This window comes from Rhinatrema bivittatum, chromosome 4 (genome assembly GCF_901001135.1).
Source record: "Rhinatrema bivittatum chromosome 4, aRhiBiv1.1, whole genome shotgun sequence".
NCBI lineage: Eukaryota > Metazoa > Chordata > Amphibia > Gymnophiona > Rhinatrematidae > Rhinatrema > Rhinatrema bivittatum.
Window position 1 is genome coordinate 194,708,778 of NC_042618.1, and position 19,793 is coordinate 194,728,570.

The following is a 19,793-nucleotide window of genomic DNA, read 5'->3' on the forward strand; positions in this document are numbered from 1 at the left end:
ACTACAGGAATGAACATTAGCAGGTAAAAACCAATTTTCCTTTCCTTGTATGTACCCGGATCAGTCCAGACTCCTGGGATGTACCAAAGCTCTCAACTTAGGGTGGGACCTAGAGAGTCCCACTCGCAAGACACTTTCACCAAATGACCGAAACTCCGGGTCCCCCACATCCAGATGATAGTGCCTTGCAAAGGTATGCAGCGATTTCCAAGACGCCACTCTACAAATTTCCAGTGGTGAAACCAACTAAGCCTCTGCCCACGATTCACATGAAACGCCGATACCACCTTCGGTAAGAATGAGGGCACCGTCTGAGTGATCACGGCAAGACAAAGCCTGCAACTCCGAAATTCTCCTTGATGAGCAAATAGCCACTAGAAAAACCACCTTTAGGGTCAAGTCCTTGAGAGTTGCTCTCCTAAGAGGCTCAAAAGGGCACCTTACACAAACCTCTGAGAACATAAGAACATAAGAAATTGCCATGCTGGATCAGACCAAGGGTCCATCAAGCCCAGCATCCTGTTTTCCAACAGAGGCCAAACCAGGCCACAAGAACCTGCCAAGTACCCAAACACCTAGAAGATCCCATGCTATTGATGCGATTAAAAGCAGTGGTTATTCCCTAAGTCAACTTGATTAATAGCAATTAATGGCCTTCTCCTCCAAGAACTTATCCAAACCTTTTTTGAACCCAGCTACACTAACTGCACTAACCACATCCTCTGGCAACAAATTCCAGAGCTTAATTGTGCATTGAGTGAAAAAGAATTTTATCAGATTAGTTTTAAAATGTGCTACTTGCTAATTTCATGGAATGCCCCCTAGTCCTTCTATTATCCGAAAGTGTAAATAACTGATTCACATCTACTCGTTCAATACCTCTCATGATCTTAAAGACCTCTATCATATCCCCCCCTCAGCCATCTCTTCTCCAAGCTGAACAGCCCTAACCTCTTCAGCCTTTCCTCATAAGGAAGCTGTTCCATCCCCTTTATCATTTTGGTTGCCCTTCTCTGTACCTTCTCCATCGCAACTATATCTTTTTTGAGATGCGGCGACCAGAATTGTACACAGTATTCAAGGTGTGGTAACACTATGGAGCGATACAGAGGCATTATGACGTTTTCCATTTTATTCAACATTCCCTAATAATTCCCAGCACACTGAACCGATGATTTCAATGTGTTATCCACTATGAGACTAGATCTCTTTCTTGGGTGGTAGCTCCTAATATGGAACCTAACATTTTGTAACTATAGCATGGGTTATTTTTCCCTATATGCATCACCTTGCACTTATCCACATTAAATTTCATCTGCCATTTGGATGCCCAATTTTCCAGTCTCAGAAGGTCTTCCTGCAATTTATCACAATCTGCTTGTGATTTAACTACTCTGAACAATTTTGTATCATCTGCAAATTTGATTACCTCACTTGTCGTATTTCTTTCCAGATCATTTATAAATATATCAAAAAGTAAGGGTCCCAATACAGATCCCTGAGGCATTTCACTGCCCACTCCCTTCCACTGAGAAAATTGTCCATTTAATCCTACTCTCTGTTTCCTGACTTTTAGCCAGTTTGTAATCCACAAAAGAACATCGCCTCCTATCCCATGACTTTTTACTTTTTCTAGTAGCCTCTCATTTATTTATTTAAAATCTTTTCTATACCATCATTAAGTTATTTACCATCACAACAGTTTACAAAATAGGCACCTATAGTAAAAAAAATAGTTAAAGTTATAGAAGTGCCAATAATGATCCGGTTACAAAGAATTCTAAAATAATTACTAATTGATGAATTACATATATTTTTCCTTCTGGTACATGTTTCATGGTTGAGTTACATGTAAATCTCACCTGTAATTTTACAATTTAACTAAGGTTATCAGAGAGATTGAAAAGGAGTCAAGTACATAGAAACTAAGTGCCGGGTGCAAATTTGCTGATGCCAGCTTTTCCTTACTTACTTTCTTCTTTCTCTTTATAAAAAGCATGTTTAAAAAGCCAGGTCTTCAAACTTACTTTGAATAGTTTGAAATTTCTCTGTAATCTTATTTCAAAAGGCATTATATTCCACAGGGTGGGTCTGGCAAGGGATAGTGCTCGGTCCCTGACTTGGGTAAGTTGTGCTGTTTTAACAGATGGGATAGTTAATAGTGCTTTATTTGCCGACCTCAGATTTCTTTGTGGTACGTGTACACGTAGTGCTATGTTAAGCCATTCCGCTTTTTCATCATGAGTTTATGAATTGTGCATAGTGCTTTAAATTGTACTCTTTGTTCTATGGGTAGCCAGTGTAATTCAGCTAGTGTCTCACTGATGTGATCTCTCTTCTTTTTACCTGTGAGTATTCGTGCTGCAGAGCTTTGTAATATTTGAAGTGGTCTTATGGTTGCATATGGTAAACCCAGTAACAGAGCGTTGCAGTAATCAGTGCTTGCAAATATTAGTGCTTGTAAAACTGTTCGAAAGTTTGATCATGTCAATAGCGATTTTAACTTCCTTAGGACCATTAGTTTAGCACATCCTTCTTTTACTTTCAGTGATATGTGTTGTTTCAGATTGAGTTCTGGGTCGATTATTATGCCCAGGTTACGCACCTTCTCAGCTAGTTCTACAGTTTGATTATTTATAAGCATAATTGGTAATTGAATTAGATTTATATTTTTCCTAAGTGTAAGATTTCAGTTTTATCAATATTTATCACTAGCTCCATTTGGTTTAATAGTTGTTTGATAATGTCCAGATAGATGTTGGCTAAGTTTAATGTTTTTTCAATTGTGTCGTCAATGGGTAACTATGTCAAATGCCTTCTGAAAATCCAAATACACTACATACCGGTTCACCTTTATCTACATGTTTATTAACCCCTTCAAAAAAGTGAAGCAGATTTGTGAGGCACTTGGGTTAAGCCATGCTGACTTTGTTCCATTAAACCATGTCTTTCTATATGTTCTGTGATTTTGATATCTAGAACACTTTTTTTCCTGGCACTGAAGTCAGGCTATCTGGTCTGTAGTTTCCTGTATCGCCCCTGGAGCCCTTTTTAAATATCGGGGTTACATTAGCCACCCTCCAGTCTTCAGTTACAATGGATGATTTTAATGATAGGTTACAAATTTTTACTAATAGATCTTAAATTTCATTGTTTAGTTCCTTCAGAATCCTGGGGTGTATACCATCCAGTGCAGGTGAATTACTACTCTTCAGTTTGTCAAATCAGGCCTACCACATCTTCTAGGTTCACCGTGATTTGGTTCAGTCCATCTGAATCATCACCCATGAAAACCTTCTCTGGAACGGGTATCTCTCTAATATCCTCTTCAGTAAACACTGAAGCGAAGAAATCGTTTAATCTTTCCGCAATGGCCTTATCTTCTCTAAGTGCCCCTTTAACCCCTTGATCATCCAATGGTCCAACTGACTCCCTTGCAGGCTTTCTGCTTCGGACATATTTTAAAAAGTTTTTATTGTGAGTTTTTGCCTCTATGGCCAACTTCTTTTCAAATTTTCTCTTGGCCTGTCTTATCAATGTCTTACATTTAACTTGCCAACGCTTATTGCTTTATCCTATTTTCTTCTGATGGATCCTTCTTCCAATTTTTTAATAAAGATCTTTTGGCTAAAATAGCCTCTTTCACCTCACAACCATGCTGGTAATCGTTTTGCCTTCCTTCCACCTTTCTTAATGCATTGAATACATCTGGTCTGTGCTTCTAGGATTTTTTTTTTTGTTTTTAACAATGTCCGCACCTGTTGCACACTTTTTACCTGAACTATATATTATCTACATATGTTTTATTTTGCCCAGAATGTAATTATTTGTACTCTTTACTTTGATCCTCTGGCCAAATGCGCTTCTTTAGAACTCATTTGATATTATTTATTATTTAATGATATGTGCTATGTACCCTTATTTATTTGTTTTTTGGATTGTAAAGCTTTTGCTAAGTTAATGTTCATTGTAAACCGAGGTGATGTTTCCTTATGTGCCGCAGAATATAAAAACCCTTAAATAAAATAAATAAATACCTTTGTAGCTGCACCTTTCAGGGTTTTTTCTCTATTTTTCTCATTTTGTCAAAGTTTCCCTTTTGAAAGTTTAGCACTAGAGCCGTGTATTTACATACTGTCCCCCTTCCAGTCATTAATTCAAATTTGATCATATTATGATCACTATTGCCAAGCAGCCCCACCTCAGTTACCTCTTTCACCAAATCCTGCGCTCCACTGAAAATTAAGGTCTAAAATTGCTCCCTCTCTCGTTGGCTCCTGAACCAACTGTTTCATAAAACTGTCTTTTATTCCATCCAGGAACTTTATCTCTCTAGCATGCCCTGTTTCACTTAAAAAAATCAATATTGGGGTAAGTGAAATCTCCCATTATTACTGCACTACCAGTTTGGTTAGCTTCCTTGATGTCTCTTAGCATTTCACCATATGGTGCACTAACACTCCTTTGCACCATAATACTGCCGAAACTACCATCACCTTGGTGAATGTATGTGGCGCCGTGGCCAATCTGAACGAAAGAGCCTAAAACTGAAGATGCTGCCCCAGCACCATAAACCGCCGAAAACGCTGGTGATCTGGATGAATGGGAACATGCAGGTATGCCAACGTCAAATCCAACAAAGCCAGAAACACTTCCTTGCGCACTGTCGCAATTACCGACCTCAGGGTCTCCATTCGGAATCTCGGGACCTTTAGAGCTGCATTTACTTGCTTCAAGTCCAGAATCTGGCGGAAAGTGCCTTCCTTCTTTGGAATAACGAAGTATATGGAATACCTTCCTTCTCCCCTTTCGCCCTGGGGAACTGGAATCACTGCCCCTAACCTCTGCAACCTAACGTCTCTTGCACCGCCTGTCACTTCCCTAATGAACTGCATGGAGACTAGAAACAGGTCGCAAATGGGCCTAGCAAATTCTAGCGTGTGGTTGTCTCTTATTACACTGAGGACTCACTGATCCTGAGTGATTTTGGCCCACTCCCTGTAGAATCATGCTAGACAACTCCTATACAGGGAAGGACAGAGTGGACTGGCCTAGTGTCATTGTGAGGATTTATCCCCTGTAGCCCCACCTCCTGTGGAAGCTCTGATGGGCTTGCGGCCTCCTCGAAAGGACTGACCTCGAGGAGACTACTGATTCTGCGAAGCTGGGGTTCTTCTCACAGTATGAGTCTTCCTAACAGCACAAAAATGTGACTGAGCCTGAAAGAACCGCTTCCCTTATGCTTGTCCTCCGACAACTTATGCACCTTATTCTCACCCAGATCTTTCATCAATTGCTCCATGTCCTCACCAAACAAAAGGTGCTCCTTAAAGGGCAGAGATCCTAACTGGGACTTAGATGACACATCTGCCGACCAGTTACACAGCCATAATAACCTTCTGGCTGATACCGTGGATCCCTTAATGCGAGACGAAGTTCTCACTAAATTATACCAGGCATCCACAACGTAGGCTACCGTTGCCTCTAAGCGCTCAGCTTTGTCTGCCTTGACCCCTGACTTCGCCTGCCCAACCTGAAGCTGCTGCACTCAATGTAGACAAATTCTCTGCATGAAACTGGAGCAGATGGCTGCCCACAAGCTCAGGGCCAATACCTCACAAATCTTCTTGAGGTGAACCTCCAGCTTTTGATCCTGCACATCCTTCAAAGCTGCAGAACCCGCGACTGGGACAGTTGTCTTTTTAGTGACTGTCAACGCTGCAGCATCTACCTTTGTAAGAGAAAACAATTCCAATGTCTGCTTGGGCAAAGGATATAGCTTCACCATCGCCCTCCCCACTCTCAAACTGGCACACCTCTCCCGATCCACCAGCTTCTTAACATATTTAAGACAGGGGAAGGCTCTCATGGGACCCCTAAGCCCATCCAGGAGCGGGTCAGCCCCTTCCTTGTCAGAGTCTTCTTGAGGAACCTCCAAGGGCAAGCTCTTCCAGGACCTGAGGAATCAATGGCCCAATTCCTCCCTCTGGAACAAATGGACGACCTTGAGTTCCTCACCCTCAGAAATTAGGAATTCCTCCTGGAACTGTGCCAGCCTCATCTGGATCAAACCCCTGGGTTCTGAACCAACAATGCCCCTGGATCTCCAGGAGCACCCTCTGACTGAACTGACTCATCTGAATCCTCCCCCGTCTGAGGAGGGCTTAGTAAACGCTGGACCAAGGAAGGCGTCCGATTCCGGGTCTTTCCAGACCTGGGACCCATACCCAAACCAGTTGAAGGTAGGAACTGGGTCCCCAGCCCTGCCTGCTGGGCTAAATAAGCCTCATGTAAAAGCAAAACAAAATCTGCAGAGAAAGGCTGGGGAGCAGCTGGAAACAGCTGGGATCCTGCAACAGCAGAGCTAGACACAGGTAGAGCTGAGGCAACCACCTCCTCTACCCTCCCCCCTGCTCCTCCCCGGAGCTCACAGAGATAGACACCACGGGAGAGCCTGCACAGTTCTTTGTCCTTTTTGCTGGCACCAGGCCTCTAGATGGCCCTTCCTCTCCCGAAACGCAAGCCGCACAGAGCCCCAGTCGGCTCAGACATGCCGGGGCTGTGTCGCATGCGCAGCACACTGAGCTGCGCACCATAATGCTTCGGCGTGAAAAAAACACTGTGCCAATCCTAAAGCTGCTCACAACAGGAGACAGCGATAAAAGAGCTTAAATGAGTAGAGTCGTCTTTCAAACTCTCAGGCCTCCTACGCCTTACCTTAGTTCCTCTGGCTTCTTCTCTCTTTTTTTTTGTTACAAAAACTAATACGGCTCTCACAGCATGGAAGACAGAGCTGTCCAGCACTACAAGAGGATCAGCCAGAATCAATCAAAAAGGAGAGGCAAACTGATAAAAAGAACCAGTTGCCTAGAGCCCATAACCACCTAAGCAGCCTCATGAAGGGGAGGGATCTTGACCTCCAGATTTACACCCCACAGGATAATGGAGCAAGCGTACAGAAGAGTCACAGACCTCCAGCTCGTCCACCTCAACCAGACAGAGAAGGATCCACTAGAACCCAAAAAACCCAGGGAGGAAGGCTCACAAAACAAAAAGACAAAAACAAACCACAAAAAAAACACAAACCATCATCTGCTAGAGACAGAGAAATACTGAGGAACTGCAGGTGGTACCAGAGGTTATGTAGCAGTATCAGTAAAACTTTCTCTGTCTCCATCTGCTGGCAGGGAAGTCTGAACTGGTCTGGGTACGTACAAGGAAGGTGCATTTAATTAAAAAAAAAAAAAAAAAAAGCGAGGTGGGGTAGGAAATTTTCACATGCAATGTATCATGGTGTTCAAGCCCTTGCCAAAAGCTTGAGCAGTAAATGTTTGCATTTGCAACAGTAAATGAAAGGGCCTCAGAATTTACCAGTTTGCTGGTTTGGAAAGTCACAGATTAGGGAAGCTTTCAAGTCCAGCACTTCTATAGGAATCTGACAAATCTTTCCAAAGTGTCAGTAATCAAAGGAAGGAGTCTAAAAGTCTCTCTGCAGAATATTCTGAGTGGAAGGTAGTGGTAAATAGGAAATGGGGAGGAAGTTCATGGGGGGGGGACTTTTAGTACTTGGAACTCTGAGATAGAGTCCTCTACCAACTCACCAATGTCAGTCTTCCAAACTAAAGACAGTGACGTGTGGGTAGTAGGCATAATGGAAATCCATTTAGCCATGGCCCTCTCCCCTTGAAGAAGTGTCCAGAAATGAGAGGGAAAGGGATGTATAAGGCAGAATGTAGATTAAGATGTGTATAAATGTATGCCTAAAGGGTCAGTGCCATGGCAGAGAAAGTAGCTTACCTATCATAATGAACTGCGAGTCAGGTGTGAATGATGCCTCCAGAGTCACAGACTTACTGTTGTTATATCCCTGAATCACAACATACAAAGATCAATATTCAGTTTTGTAATACAATTTTTCTTGACTTTAATTTTACAAAACAAACATTGCAACATTCCATGACCGTTTTCAAGATAAGGTATAACTGGTTCAAAATTATAGCTATATACATAAGTCAGCAATGTTCAACACCTACCACCTACATACTTTTGTATATTTTTGATCAATATTTTTTTATAGTTATATCTTTAATAAATTACATTAAGTCTATTGAATATAATAAAGCAAAAAATAATTTTTTCCCACAGTAATTGTAATCTAACATATTAGTCCACATAAATGGAGGACTAAGAAAATAACTAAGAAAACCACTTCATACAGATGGATGCTGCCAAAAAAATTCTATTATTCAGTACTTAATTCTACAAAAAATCTCTTAAGATATTTCATTATACAGCTGAAGTTGTATCTAAAAGAAAAGTTTCCAAATGAGACAAATACAGAAAAACACAGGAATTCCCTTGGTAGGCTACGATACATTTACAGGGAAACTTAAGGAAAAAAGTAGCCCCCAACTGAAGAGTATGCTGCTTAAGTGCCAAAAACTATTTCCTATGTAACTTGTTTTCCTTGAAATATCTGGAAAGATTTGAACTTTCTGTCCACAAAAGCTCATATTCTTAAATCTAAAATATTGTTTATAACCAAATCTTTATCTATATCTAATGAAAAAGTTACCAATAGTGTAGCCCTTTTCATGATATCTTGAGTATCTTGGAGAAAATCTGAAAAATTAGTATTATCTGTAGGAGCTAACAGATCCATGCTATCTTCAACTCTAACATCCATCTTTAATTCTGGTATATATTAACATTTAGATAGCTTTATTGTTTTATCCTGAGATAATTTGTAAAACCTCATACCGATATTTTTCAAATAATTCAACTGACAACCTAGATGTAGGAAATTCAATAATCAAATTTTTACATCGAATTGCATTATCCAATGACTCACAGTGTAAACTATGAAAATCTTTAACATTAGACGATACAGATAACTGGAAAATTCAATTAAGATCTTGCAATGTAGCAAAGTAGAGCTCAGCAGAAGACATCCTATGTTCCAGATCTGCTAATTTACTGATGTGTCAGTAGTTAATGTACAAGCTGGGTAACAGTTCAAGACAAGGAAGTCCCAGTTTTTGCGACTACCTTCCAATTTCAGATGGTTCAATCATTTCCCCAGATACCAGGCCTCTGATCAGATGAAAGTGAAGGCCACACCGTGTTCACGACCCAGCCGAGTTCCTGCAGTAGGTTCTTGACTCTGCTGGTCACCTGCCAGCTCTCTTCCGAAGACTTTGCCCTGATCAGACAGTCGTCCAAGTAAGGGTGTACCAAGATCTCTTCCTTCCTCAGTGTTGCTGCCATGACCACCATAATTTTGGTGAATGTTCGGGGGGCGGTTGCTAGGCTGAAGGGTAGCGCTCGGAACTGGTAATGGTGACCCAGTATCGCAAAGCTTAGAAAACACTGGTGATCTTGATGGACTGGAATGTGAAGGTAGGCTTCGGAGAGGTCCAGGGAGGTTAGAAACTCTCCCGGTTGTACTGCCATTATTACGGAGCGAAGAGTCTCCATGCGGAAGTGTTGTATCCGCATGTAGTGGTTGACTTTCTTGAGATACAAGATGGGTCGGAATGATCCTTCTTTCTTGGGAACGATAAAATAGATGGAATAGCGCCCCGTATTTTGTTGAGGCGTAGGAACCGGGGTTATTGCCTTCAGACTGAATAGTCTTGTCAGAATGGTTTCAACTGCCAGTCTCTTGGTGAGGGAGTGGCAGGGTGATATCATAAATTTGTCCCGAGGGATGCTGCGAAACTCCAGAGAGTAACCTTCTTGAATGATGTTTAGTACCCATTTGTCCGATGTGATCTCGACCCATCGTTGATAGAAGAGGGAAAGTCGACCCCCTATTTCCTCTTCCTGTGGATGGGTCATCCCATTCTCATTGGGGAGTACAGCCAGAGCTTGCCCCCGGGCCTGTTCCTCTCTTGGTTGTTGGTTCTGAAAGGGCTGAGACCTTCCTGAGGGACGAGGTGCCTGGAACTGCGAATTCCTGTAGGCACGAAAGCGTTGAGAGCCCCTAGTTATTCTGGGGGAGGGGCACTAGGATCTTCTACCCGTGTCTTCTGGTAGCAGAGGTACTGGAGATTTGCCCCACTTGCTGGCTAGCTTCTCCAATTCGCTTCCGAATAAAAGAGATCCTTTAAAAGGCACACGCTTTAGAGGTCACGTCAGCAGACCAATTCCACAACCATAACTGTCTTCTGGCCGCCACTACAGAGGTAACTCCTCTGGCTGAGGTACGCACCAAATCTGAGTTTGCGTCCATCAGGAAGGCTGCTGCAGGTTCAATCGTTTCACCGATATATGTTCTTGCGTTGTTTGCCTCTCTCTCTCTCTCTCTCTCTCGAGGAGCAAACAGGAACGTACCACCAGAGCATAGCAGGAAGCAATCTGCAGTGTCATTGCTGTTGCGTCGAATGCCTGCTTAAGGATGGATTCTAATAGTCTATCTTGAGTATCCTTCAATGCAGCCCCCTCACTCAACGGGAATGGTTGTTCGCTTTGAGACTGCACAGACCATGGCGTCCACTTTTGGAAAACGCAGGCGTTCCTTGGTCGCTGGTTCCAAGAGGGTACAAGACTTCCAAGGCCCGGCCTCCTTTAAAGCAGGGCCTCCAGGGCAGCTCACTCCAGGTCAATCAATTCCTGGATGGCTGCCATCATTGGGAAGTAGCATGAGGCTTTACGAAGGGACACCAAGATGGGATTCTTCTTTGGTTCCGCGCCTGGGATTTATTTATTTATTTTGAATTCTTATATACTGACATTCCTGTATAGAATACAGATCACACCGGTTTACAGTACAACAGAACCGTCACGAGAAGGCGATACAATAAACATTTGAACTTTTGAACAGTCTTCACAGTCTGGGAAACGAGGGCTGGTAATTCATCCTTGTGGAAGAAGCAAAGCATGGTTCCAGGCCTGGAGGGATTTCTCCTTCTTCCAGAGAGCCGCCATCATCATCTGAGGTATCCGGGTCCTCGTCCGGGAAATTATTGGTTAGGCGAGGCATGTCTCGAGGCATCCGAACAGGGTTGGGAGGATCCTGTGCTTCAGGCATGAGTTGAACCCGGGCTCCAGCTGGGGCTGATTGTGCCTGAACGAAGGCTTGCAGCCCCTGGAAAAATTCTAGCCAGGAGAAGGTCCCTGGGTCTATGTTAACCCCAGTGCGGAGTTGGAGTAGGGGTCCCTGAGGTGCCCCCTTGTGGAGATGCCATCTCGGAGTTGCATAGATCTGGGGTGCTATCATATGTAGTAGTTCCGGACCCATCCTCTGACAGTGAGGGACCAGGCTTTGGTCCCCCCTGGGCTTCATCGCAATGATGACACAGGCAGGACTCCAGTTCAGGCTGTGCAGTTCTGATGTGGCAGGCTGTGCAAAGAGAGTGCCTTCTGGGCTCACTGGATGCTGGCGCCATTGCCTCTGTATATAATTGCATAGGTAATGTGCTGTAATATGCGCTCAGTTATGCGCGTGAGCACTGTGTGCGTAATTCTGTGCGCAGCAATGCGTGTAGATGTGCACGCGTCTATGTTAGAGGCGCACAAGTTGGGCGCATTGACTGTCCAGCCTGCCCCGTGCGAACCGATGGCCGAGAAAGGAAGATGGCGCCAATTGCCCAATGTGTAAGATGGCGCGCCCCTGAGGGTCTTCCACGTGGCTGGATCCCCTGCACCAAACCGGGGCCTAGCCCAATCAAGGCTGCTCAACCCGATCAGTGCTCCCTTCTACCTGGCCGGGTGAGGAAACAGAGTCGGCACGGCAATCTGAGCCCAGGAGACCTTAAGTTAAAATTCCCTGCTTACCTGGTCTCGGTGCTTACAGTCATGTGCAGGAACGGTCTCCAGCTACGGGGGAGAGGGCTTTAACTTCACTGCCGCGCTTGGATGCGAGCCCGCTGCCTTTCAGCCGCTCTAGGGCTAAGTCCACACCAGAAGCCGGCAACTGGACTAAGGCACACCTCTGAGGGATATCGGAGATCACCTCAGGAATTCTCGACTGAGGGAGGGTTCCTTAGGTATCACCACAAGAGAGCGGGGCTTGATCCTCTTTAAGGTAAAAAATGTTTCTTCTTCTTTGCTGTAGTTTCCTAACACTGTGCTAGTGTGTGGGGTAGTGTCCACATCTGCTAGGAGACTGAAAGATACTGAAGAGCTGAGGTCACTGCAGGGGTATATCTAGGGTGACGTAAGCTTTGAAATCTGACTCCATCTCCCATCTGCTAGCAGAAGAGCACATAACCCACTGGTCCTGAGTCCATCTGGCTACACGCTAGGAAAACAGACACTTGCCTGTTCGTAAACATTTCACAGTGCAAGACAGTAAACAGGAGTTCACTTAGAGGTTGGCCTGTGGCCTTCAAACTAGTATGTGTCTGGGTGAAAACTCTGAATCCATACAGCCTAACCTCCATATACATCCTCAGCAAAAGTAACAAAAAATGACTCCAACACCATGATGATCAATTGAGTGGATAAGGTGACAGTACATCAGAGCTTGTGTAGGTATGGAGGCAGAAAGGGTTGAAAATCATATTCCCCTTCCTCTTTTTCCCCATTCTAATCTGGTGAAATCAAATGCCTGAAGGGGTGCGGCGCAGGGCGGCAGCTTATATCCAGGTACAGGAGTCGGCCTCAGGAACTTCAGTCACCTAACTCACTATCAGAAAGATCTTTTTTTCCAGGCAGGAAAGGGGCAGCAGCCTGATATAGGAACCCCCTATTTAATCATTTTTATATACCACTGTTCTGAAAACTCGCAACTGTGTACAATAAAATTAAATACAATAAAAGATATATATAGCAATAGTACAAAACTAAAATTAATCATTAAATGAAGCATAAGACAATAAATTGAACAATAAAACCAATAAAAGGTACAATTTAAACTTAGCTTTTAATTTCCTTTTCTTGAGTCCTGCCAGACCAGTCCAGAGAAGTGGGTTATGTACTCCTGCCAGCATATGGAGTCAGAGAAAAAGCTCAAAGTCTGGTGCTGCCATCAGCTCTTCAGTACCCTATATCAACCAAAGAATTGTTTGTTTTGGTTTCCAAAACACCATCATAACCAAAACCTGATACAACCAGAAAATGTCACTCCATGGTTATTATCCTAGGAATAAGAAAAGCAAGTTTGCTTACTGTAAACGGTGTTTTCCGTAGACAGTAGGATGAATTAGTCATGCTGTCTGGGGCATCCTTCCAGGATGGCTGGGCGGAGCTTGACCAAGCTGATAGAGCTCTGCTCTGTGTACAGCTGCGCATCCTTTCACGGGTGGCGCCATCTTCTCCTCATTCTATTCCAAAGTGTGTCTGCAAAGTGTGAAGTGGAGACTGTCCGGGGAGGCGAGCAGATCAGCATGGCTAATTTATCCTATTATCTACGGAAAACACTGTTTATGGTAAGCAACCTTGCTTTTTTTCCCCGCAGATAAGCAGACTAAATTAGCCATGCTGTCTGGGAGTCCCCAGCTGACAGTTTGAAGTGCAACAATATGGGTCCATGCCAGAACATGGCGTTGTTCCCAAGAATGAGTGAGACCTCTGCTTCAGCCTGGTCCAGACGAGTGGACAGTCTCTTTACTGTGTTCCTGACTGGAGAATGCACCTGCCCATTACCGCTTCAGCAACTGCTTGCTGGTCGAGACAGTAATGGGAAGTGAAAGTGTGGAGTGTGGATCATGTGGCGGCCTTGTGTATGTCCATGACTGGAACCTCACACAGATGGGCTACTGATTCTTCCATCACTCTTACTTGATGCGCCTTTGGCAGACTGGCCAGACTCTCTGATCTTTTACTGTAGCAGTACTGAATGCATTGTGAAATCCAAGCTGAGAGAGTTATCTTAAGAGACTGGTAAACCTGGAGCATTCGGGTTGAAGGAAACGAACAGCTGCGAGGCTCTAGCCACTAGTGTGTTTGACATTTATAGTAGGCCAAGGCTTGTTTGCAGTCCAATGTGTGGAGCCGCCTCTCCCCCCGTTTGTGTGTGGCTCCTGGAAGAAGGTTGGCAGGGTGATAGTTTGGTTTATGTGGAAAATGGAGACCACCTTGGGTAAGAATGAAGGGTGAGGCCGTAAGGTTACCTTGTTGTGATGAAATTCCAGGTATGGCGAGTAGTGAACCAGAGCCTGTAGTTCGCTGACTTCTTGCGGTGGTCAGGGCAACTAAGAACAGAACTTTCCAAGAGATACACCTCATGTGAGTAGTCCCCAGAGGTTCAAAGGGCGAGCAGTCCGCAGAAGATCAAAGGGCAGAAGCATAAGCTGTTCCAGAACTAGGATGAGATCCCATGAGACCAGGGGCATGTGCACCGGTGGTTGCAGACGTAGAATGCCCTTCATAAAGCAAGAGAGCAGGGGATACTGGTAGGACATTGTGGGGATGATAGGCAGGAATTGCGCTGACATGAACCCTCACTGAAGCAGTCACCAGTCCCGCTCGGGTGATTTAATACTATCCTTTCAACCTTCATGCTGTGAGATGCAGCGAAGAGTGCATCAAGTGAAGCAAGGTTTCTCCATCCTGTGACAGTAGATCCGCACTATGGCCTAGGGAAATGGGTGGAGCTACTGAGAGATGCACCAGATAGGCGTACCACAGTTGTCTGGGCCATGCCGGGAACGACTACTATACCCTTCTGAATGGTTCTCGAGATGAGTGGGATCGGAGGATAAGCGTAGAGAAGCCCCCCCGCCCATGATCTGAGGAACCCATCTGGCGCTAGACGCTTCTGGCTGGGGTAAACTGAACAGAACATCTGTACTTTCCTACTGCCCTCTGTAGTGAACAGATCTATGTGTGGGAGATGCTAGATCCGGAAGAGAGACTCCACTACGCCTTGGCGAAGTTCCCACTCGTGCGGATGGAAAACCTGGCTCAACCTGTCCGATCTGGAGTTCTCCACTCCGGGTAAGTAGGTTGCCTGAAGGCTGTTGCCAAGCTCTTCCGCCCTCTCTAGGATGCCCACTACTTCCCTGCACAGCCTCCAGGAACCGGACCCTCCTTCTTTGTTTAAGTAGAACATTTCAACCTGATTGTCAGTGTGGACCATAATAATTTTCCCTCATAGGAAGCTCTTGAATGTATGCACTGCATTTCTGAACATTCAGAGTTCCAGGAGGTTTATCTGCTGAAAGCTGTCCCAGCGGGACAAGAGCCTTTGCGTACTCATGTGATGCAAATGGGCTCTCCGGCCTTTGCTTGAGGCATCCGTGGTGACTATCATCTGATGAATTGGTGGGCGAAGTAGGGCCCCAACGGAGAGGGCAACGGGGCGTAACCACCAGTTCAGGTCTGTTATCATGCTTGGGATCAGACACACTCGCCTTCACAGCAGGTGTAAGAACTGTGTCCATTGAGACTTGAGCCCCCGCTGCAGGTGCACATGTACAAATGTGTATGGGGCACCACGTAGATGACTGCTGCCATGTGACCCAGGAGGATCAAGAGCTGGTGGGCCGTAGTGCGAGTAGAGTCTTTCAGCTGTATGGCCAGTGTGCACAACGCGTGGGCCCCGTCCGCCAGAAGAAAGGTTCTTCCTTAAGCTTTAGTTATGCGGGCACCGATAAATTGCAGATTCTGCGATGTCTGTAAGCTGGAATTTTTATAATTGATGATTAATCCAAGCCTTTCCAGGCATTAGATCGTGGTCCTTAGGTTGCTTTGAAGGGTGGTTGTGGTTGGTGTCGATGCCACTAGCAACCAGTTGTCGAAGTACGGGAACAATGAGATTCCCTGCTTCCTGAGGTGGGCCACTGCTACTGCTAGACATTTGGTGAAGACTCTTGGGGCAGCCCCGAGAGACCAAAGTAGAGTACCATTTACTGATAGTGGCAACTGTTGACTTGAAAGTGTAGGTACTGCCAGGAGGAATAGTGCATAGGAACATGGGAGTAAGCATCCTTGAGGTCCAGTGAGCACATCCAATTGTTGGGCTGTAGGAAAGGAAGGATGGACTTGAGAGATGTCATCTTGAATTTCTCTCTCGAGAAACCTGTTGAGAGCTCTGAGGTCCAAGATTGGGTGGAGTCTCCTGATTTCTCGGGGATGAGGAAGTATTGGGAGTAGAACTCCTGATTCAGCTGCAAGCTGGGGACCCGGATCGAACGCTGTTGAAGGAGTGTAGAGACTTCCTCTTGCGGGCAATGAAGGTATCCCAAGGTGGACCGATACTGGCTCACTCGGTGGGGGAGAGTTGGCGTGGTCTTGAAATGGAGGGAATAGCCTTCCCTGACAATGGAGAGAACCCAACAGTCAAAGGTGATAGCTTCCCAAGAATGGTAGAAGTGGGAAATCCTCCTTCCCACATGTAGCAGTAAAAGCGGCCCTGGTGTCCCTAAAAACCCTGCTGTGGTTTTGTATTGTTAGTTGGTGGCAGTCGTCGTCTCTGGTTCCTCTGCCTGCCGCGGGGTTGTTGAGGCTGTGCCAGAGGGTAAGCAAGAGGGTGGTACGTAGAATATGGCCTATATTGCCATCTCTGGAAAAAGGCCTTCCTGTAGGACGGGTACTATTTCTTCGCTGCTGATTGTTCCCCTGGGGATGCCAGTGACAACACTGCGATGTTTTGCTCCTTTAACTGCACCACCGTCTCATGGAGCTTGTCCCCAAAGAAGTTGTCCGGGAGTCAAGGGAGGTCTGCCAACTCTTCATGAACATCTTCACGAATGGCACTAGCCCTGAGCAATGCCATTTGATGAGCGGCTATGCCTCCTGCTGTGGTACAAGCCGAGGTCTCAAAAGCCTCATAGATGGTATGTAGCAAATGCCTTAGATCTTCCTCTAAGTTTAGGAACTGTTGCGGGCAAGGCCTTCTCCGGCGAAGCAGTAACAAGAAAGGGCTTGAATGACTGAAGACACTCAGAGGTACTGGGTGATATAAAACTGATGCTGCTGTATTTTGGCATTTAGCATCTCTGCTTGGAAAGCCCTTCTGCCAAAGTCATCCAGGTACTTCAAGTTGCGCCCTGGAGGAGTACTGGACTAGAGGCATGATGTTTTGGCTCTCTTCATAGCCGATTCAACCAGTGACACGTGGCAACTGGACCGTGCTGTAAAAAGGAGATTGTCTCATTCTGAACTTAAGTTTCATCTTGCGGGAGGTCGCCAGCCCCAACAACAAGGATTCCCAGGCCTTCGTCATGACCGCATCCAGTACAGCGTGTGAAGGCAAGGCAGTTGGCTCGGCTGGTGTTTCAAAGATCTTTAAATTCCCAAGACCTCTGCGTGGGGGTCTGGTACTTTCCACGTCTTGATGTTCAGTTAGGAGCACACCTTTTCCACAAATTTTGAATAGGAGAGGTCCTCTGGTGGGGAAGCCAACTCAGGCTGCCCTTCTGAAGGGTCCGATGGGTACCCCATCGAGGAACCCAGTTACGTGGGGGGAGAGGTGGAGTGCCCCGGAGCTAGATTGCTGATCAGGAATGATGTCCTCTGGCGGAGACAAAGGTGGTCCACCCTGGAGGGAGTCCTCTCATGGAAGACAGCGAGACCTGCTGCTCCCTTGATCTTCTACAGAAGTGAGGAACTGGGTTAGGATCTTAGAAATCTGAGACATCGCTTGAGATGCCAAAGTCCCTTTCCCCTGCACCAGCAACAAGTCCTCTGCTGGTGGGTTCCGTGGTGGCAGCACTCCGAATCAGTTCCTCGGGGCCAGCCTTTACCCATTCCGCTGAATCCGCTCATCTATGATGCTTCCAGAGTGCTTTTATAGCTGTGGCGCCAATCTTTTGTGTCTGGAGACTGAAGATAGATCAGAGTAGACCCAGTCCGATGAGCGACAGGAGCTCGTGGACCCTAAGACTAACACTTGTTCCTCGTCCAAGAAGATCAGATCCAAGTCAGGAAAGATGGCCCCTTGTGATTCTGCTGCCAGGGCTGGATCCTGGGATGTTTTTGGGTCCCAGTGATATGCAGGTGTTTTTTTGCATCGATGTGCGTGGTGCAGCATGGGCTTGCATCAACGGTCTTACTGTTGAGTTGTGTCAAGTTGAGCCTTATCAGTGCATTCAAGCGGCAGGTGCCAGATCCTCCTTGCACTTCAATTTTGACACATGCACCGACTGTGCTTGAGACATGTGGTGCTTCATGCCGGGCAATGCACTGGGACGGAGCGACGCATCAGGTGGGTGCGTCGGTGGTTCAGTGGTGGGCAATGCAGGGCACCGTGGCAGATGCGCCAGTGTGTCCAGACGTCTTCTGTGTTGGCTGGCGGTGCTGAGAGTCGGGGGGTTCCCCCTTGGTTCTGCCGCTTCTCCAGTGGTCCCATGAGGGATACCCTTTTTGGGGCAGAAAGGCGGGACCCCAGGGAGGAATGGGTCGAAAAACGCTCCGAGCTGGGGTGGGACCAAGGCACCTTTGCGGGGGGACACACACACACACACACACACAGGTGGCCGCAGTCCCGGCAAGCCGCCTGATCGTGATCCAGACCGAGGCACACGTAACAATAGTTGTGCCCACCCATTGCATACATTTTGCCGCATTGGCAGAATTTAAATCCAGGCAGCTGCAGCGGCATGATCATGATTTTTTTTTTTTAACCAGTTCTCTGAGGAGAGAGCGAAGCTCTGCTTGCAGCATGCAGTGCAGAAGAAACAGACTGAGGTGAAGATGGCGCCGCATGGAAAAGGACACGCAGCTACACACAGAGCAGAGCTCTGTCAGCTTGGTGAAGCTCCGCCGAGCCATCCCAAAAGACCGACCCAGACAGCATGGCTAATTCAGCCTGCTTATCTGTGGGAAAATCCATACATCACGCTCATAATTAGGCCAGCTGTTTTCAGAGTGGGCAGCAATGTACTCGTTGTTAGATTTTTGACCTTATCAGATTATGAGCCCTTGATGCTGCAGATTCCTTGGGTGGGATCTGGACTGGTCAGGCAGAACTCAAGGAAAGGAAATCAGCAGATATGTTTAAATTTCACCTTCCTTATCATCCATGCCAGATCAGTCCAGAGAAGTGGGATGTACCAAAGCTCCACCCAGTTTGGGCAGGAGGAAGCCACAATATTCTTAGAATTCCTTCGAGTTTCTTATTCCCATACTCTTAATTAGAGACACTGTTGTCCACTCAGACTTCCATTCTCAGACTGAAGTCTCTGATGCTCTCTTGGCTCTAGGACATTACTTGAGTGGTGATTGTGATGTGTGCGCAACCTCTTTCTCGGGATCAACATGGATTCATCCACAAACTGGATAGGAGGTTAAATTTAAATCTCACACTGTCTAACCCAGAGAACAATTTATCTTATACAATGCCCTTGTAATTTGACCTATGTGGGTCAAACAAAATGGAACATTAGTCAGACTTATAGAAAACAGAAGCTGCATCAATACTTTGAAACTGACAGTGCCTGTGGTGTTACATTGTCAGAAGTTTTCACAAATGTTTCATGAACTAAGATGGAAGGTGCCTGAACAACTCTGTCCACGGCATCAGGGTGCTGACATACAAAACAATTAAATACACGAGAACAATTCTAGATTTTCTTTTTACGTGCAGTGGCTCCTGATGGATGTAATGAATTCATTGGTATTTGGTGATCTAAAGATGTTAGAGACATTTTTACATATTGCTTACATCACTTCCTGTTTCATTTTAAATTCAGCATCTTTTCCTCCATGTTTTACAGAGACTTTTAAAATTCTTGGTTTGGATTAACTACATGTGAGCATACACTATCAAGGAATAAGACCCCCCTGAAGCAGGTGGTATCTGAAACATGGGACCATGTCGGAGCTTTCTCCAGCAATTATCAGCTAAGGGTTGCTAGTGATTTTTTGGACAATATTAACTGCTTTTGCTCACCAGCTTTCAGTTT

The 19,793-nt window shown here is 45.6% G+C and overlaps 1 protein-coding gene across 1 annotated transcript in view; it reads right to left on the reverse strand.

Annotated features, from left to right (window-relative positions):
• Positions 1–19,793, reverse strand: part of WDR82 (WD repeat domain 82) — a 95,780-nt gene that overhangs the window by 7,553 nt on the left and 68,434 nt on the right. Inside the window, exon 7 of the mRNA XM_029599495.1 lies at positions 7,798–7,867. Within this exon, the coding sequence (XP_029455355.1) occupies positions 7,798–7,867 (70 nt within the window). The remainder of the gene's footprint in view (positions 1–7,797; positions 7,868–19,793) is intronic.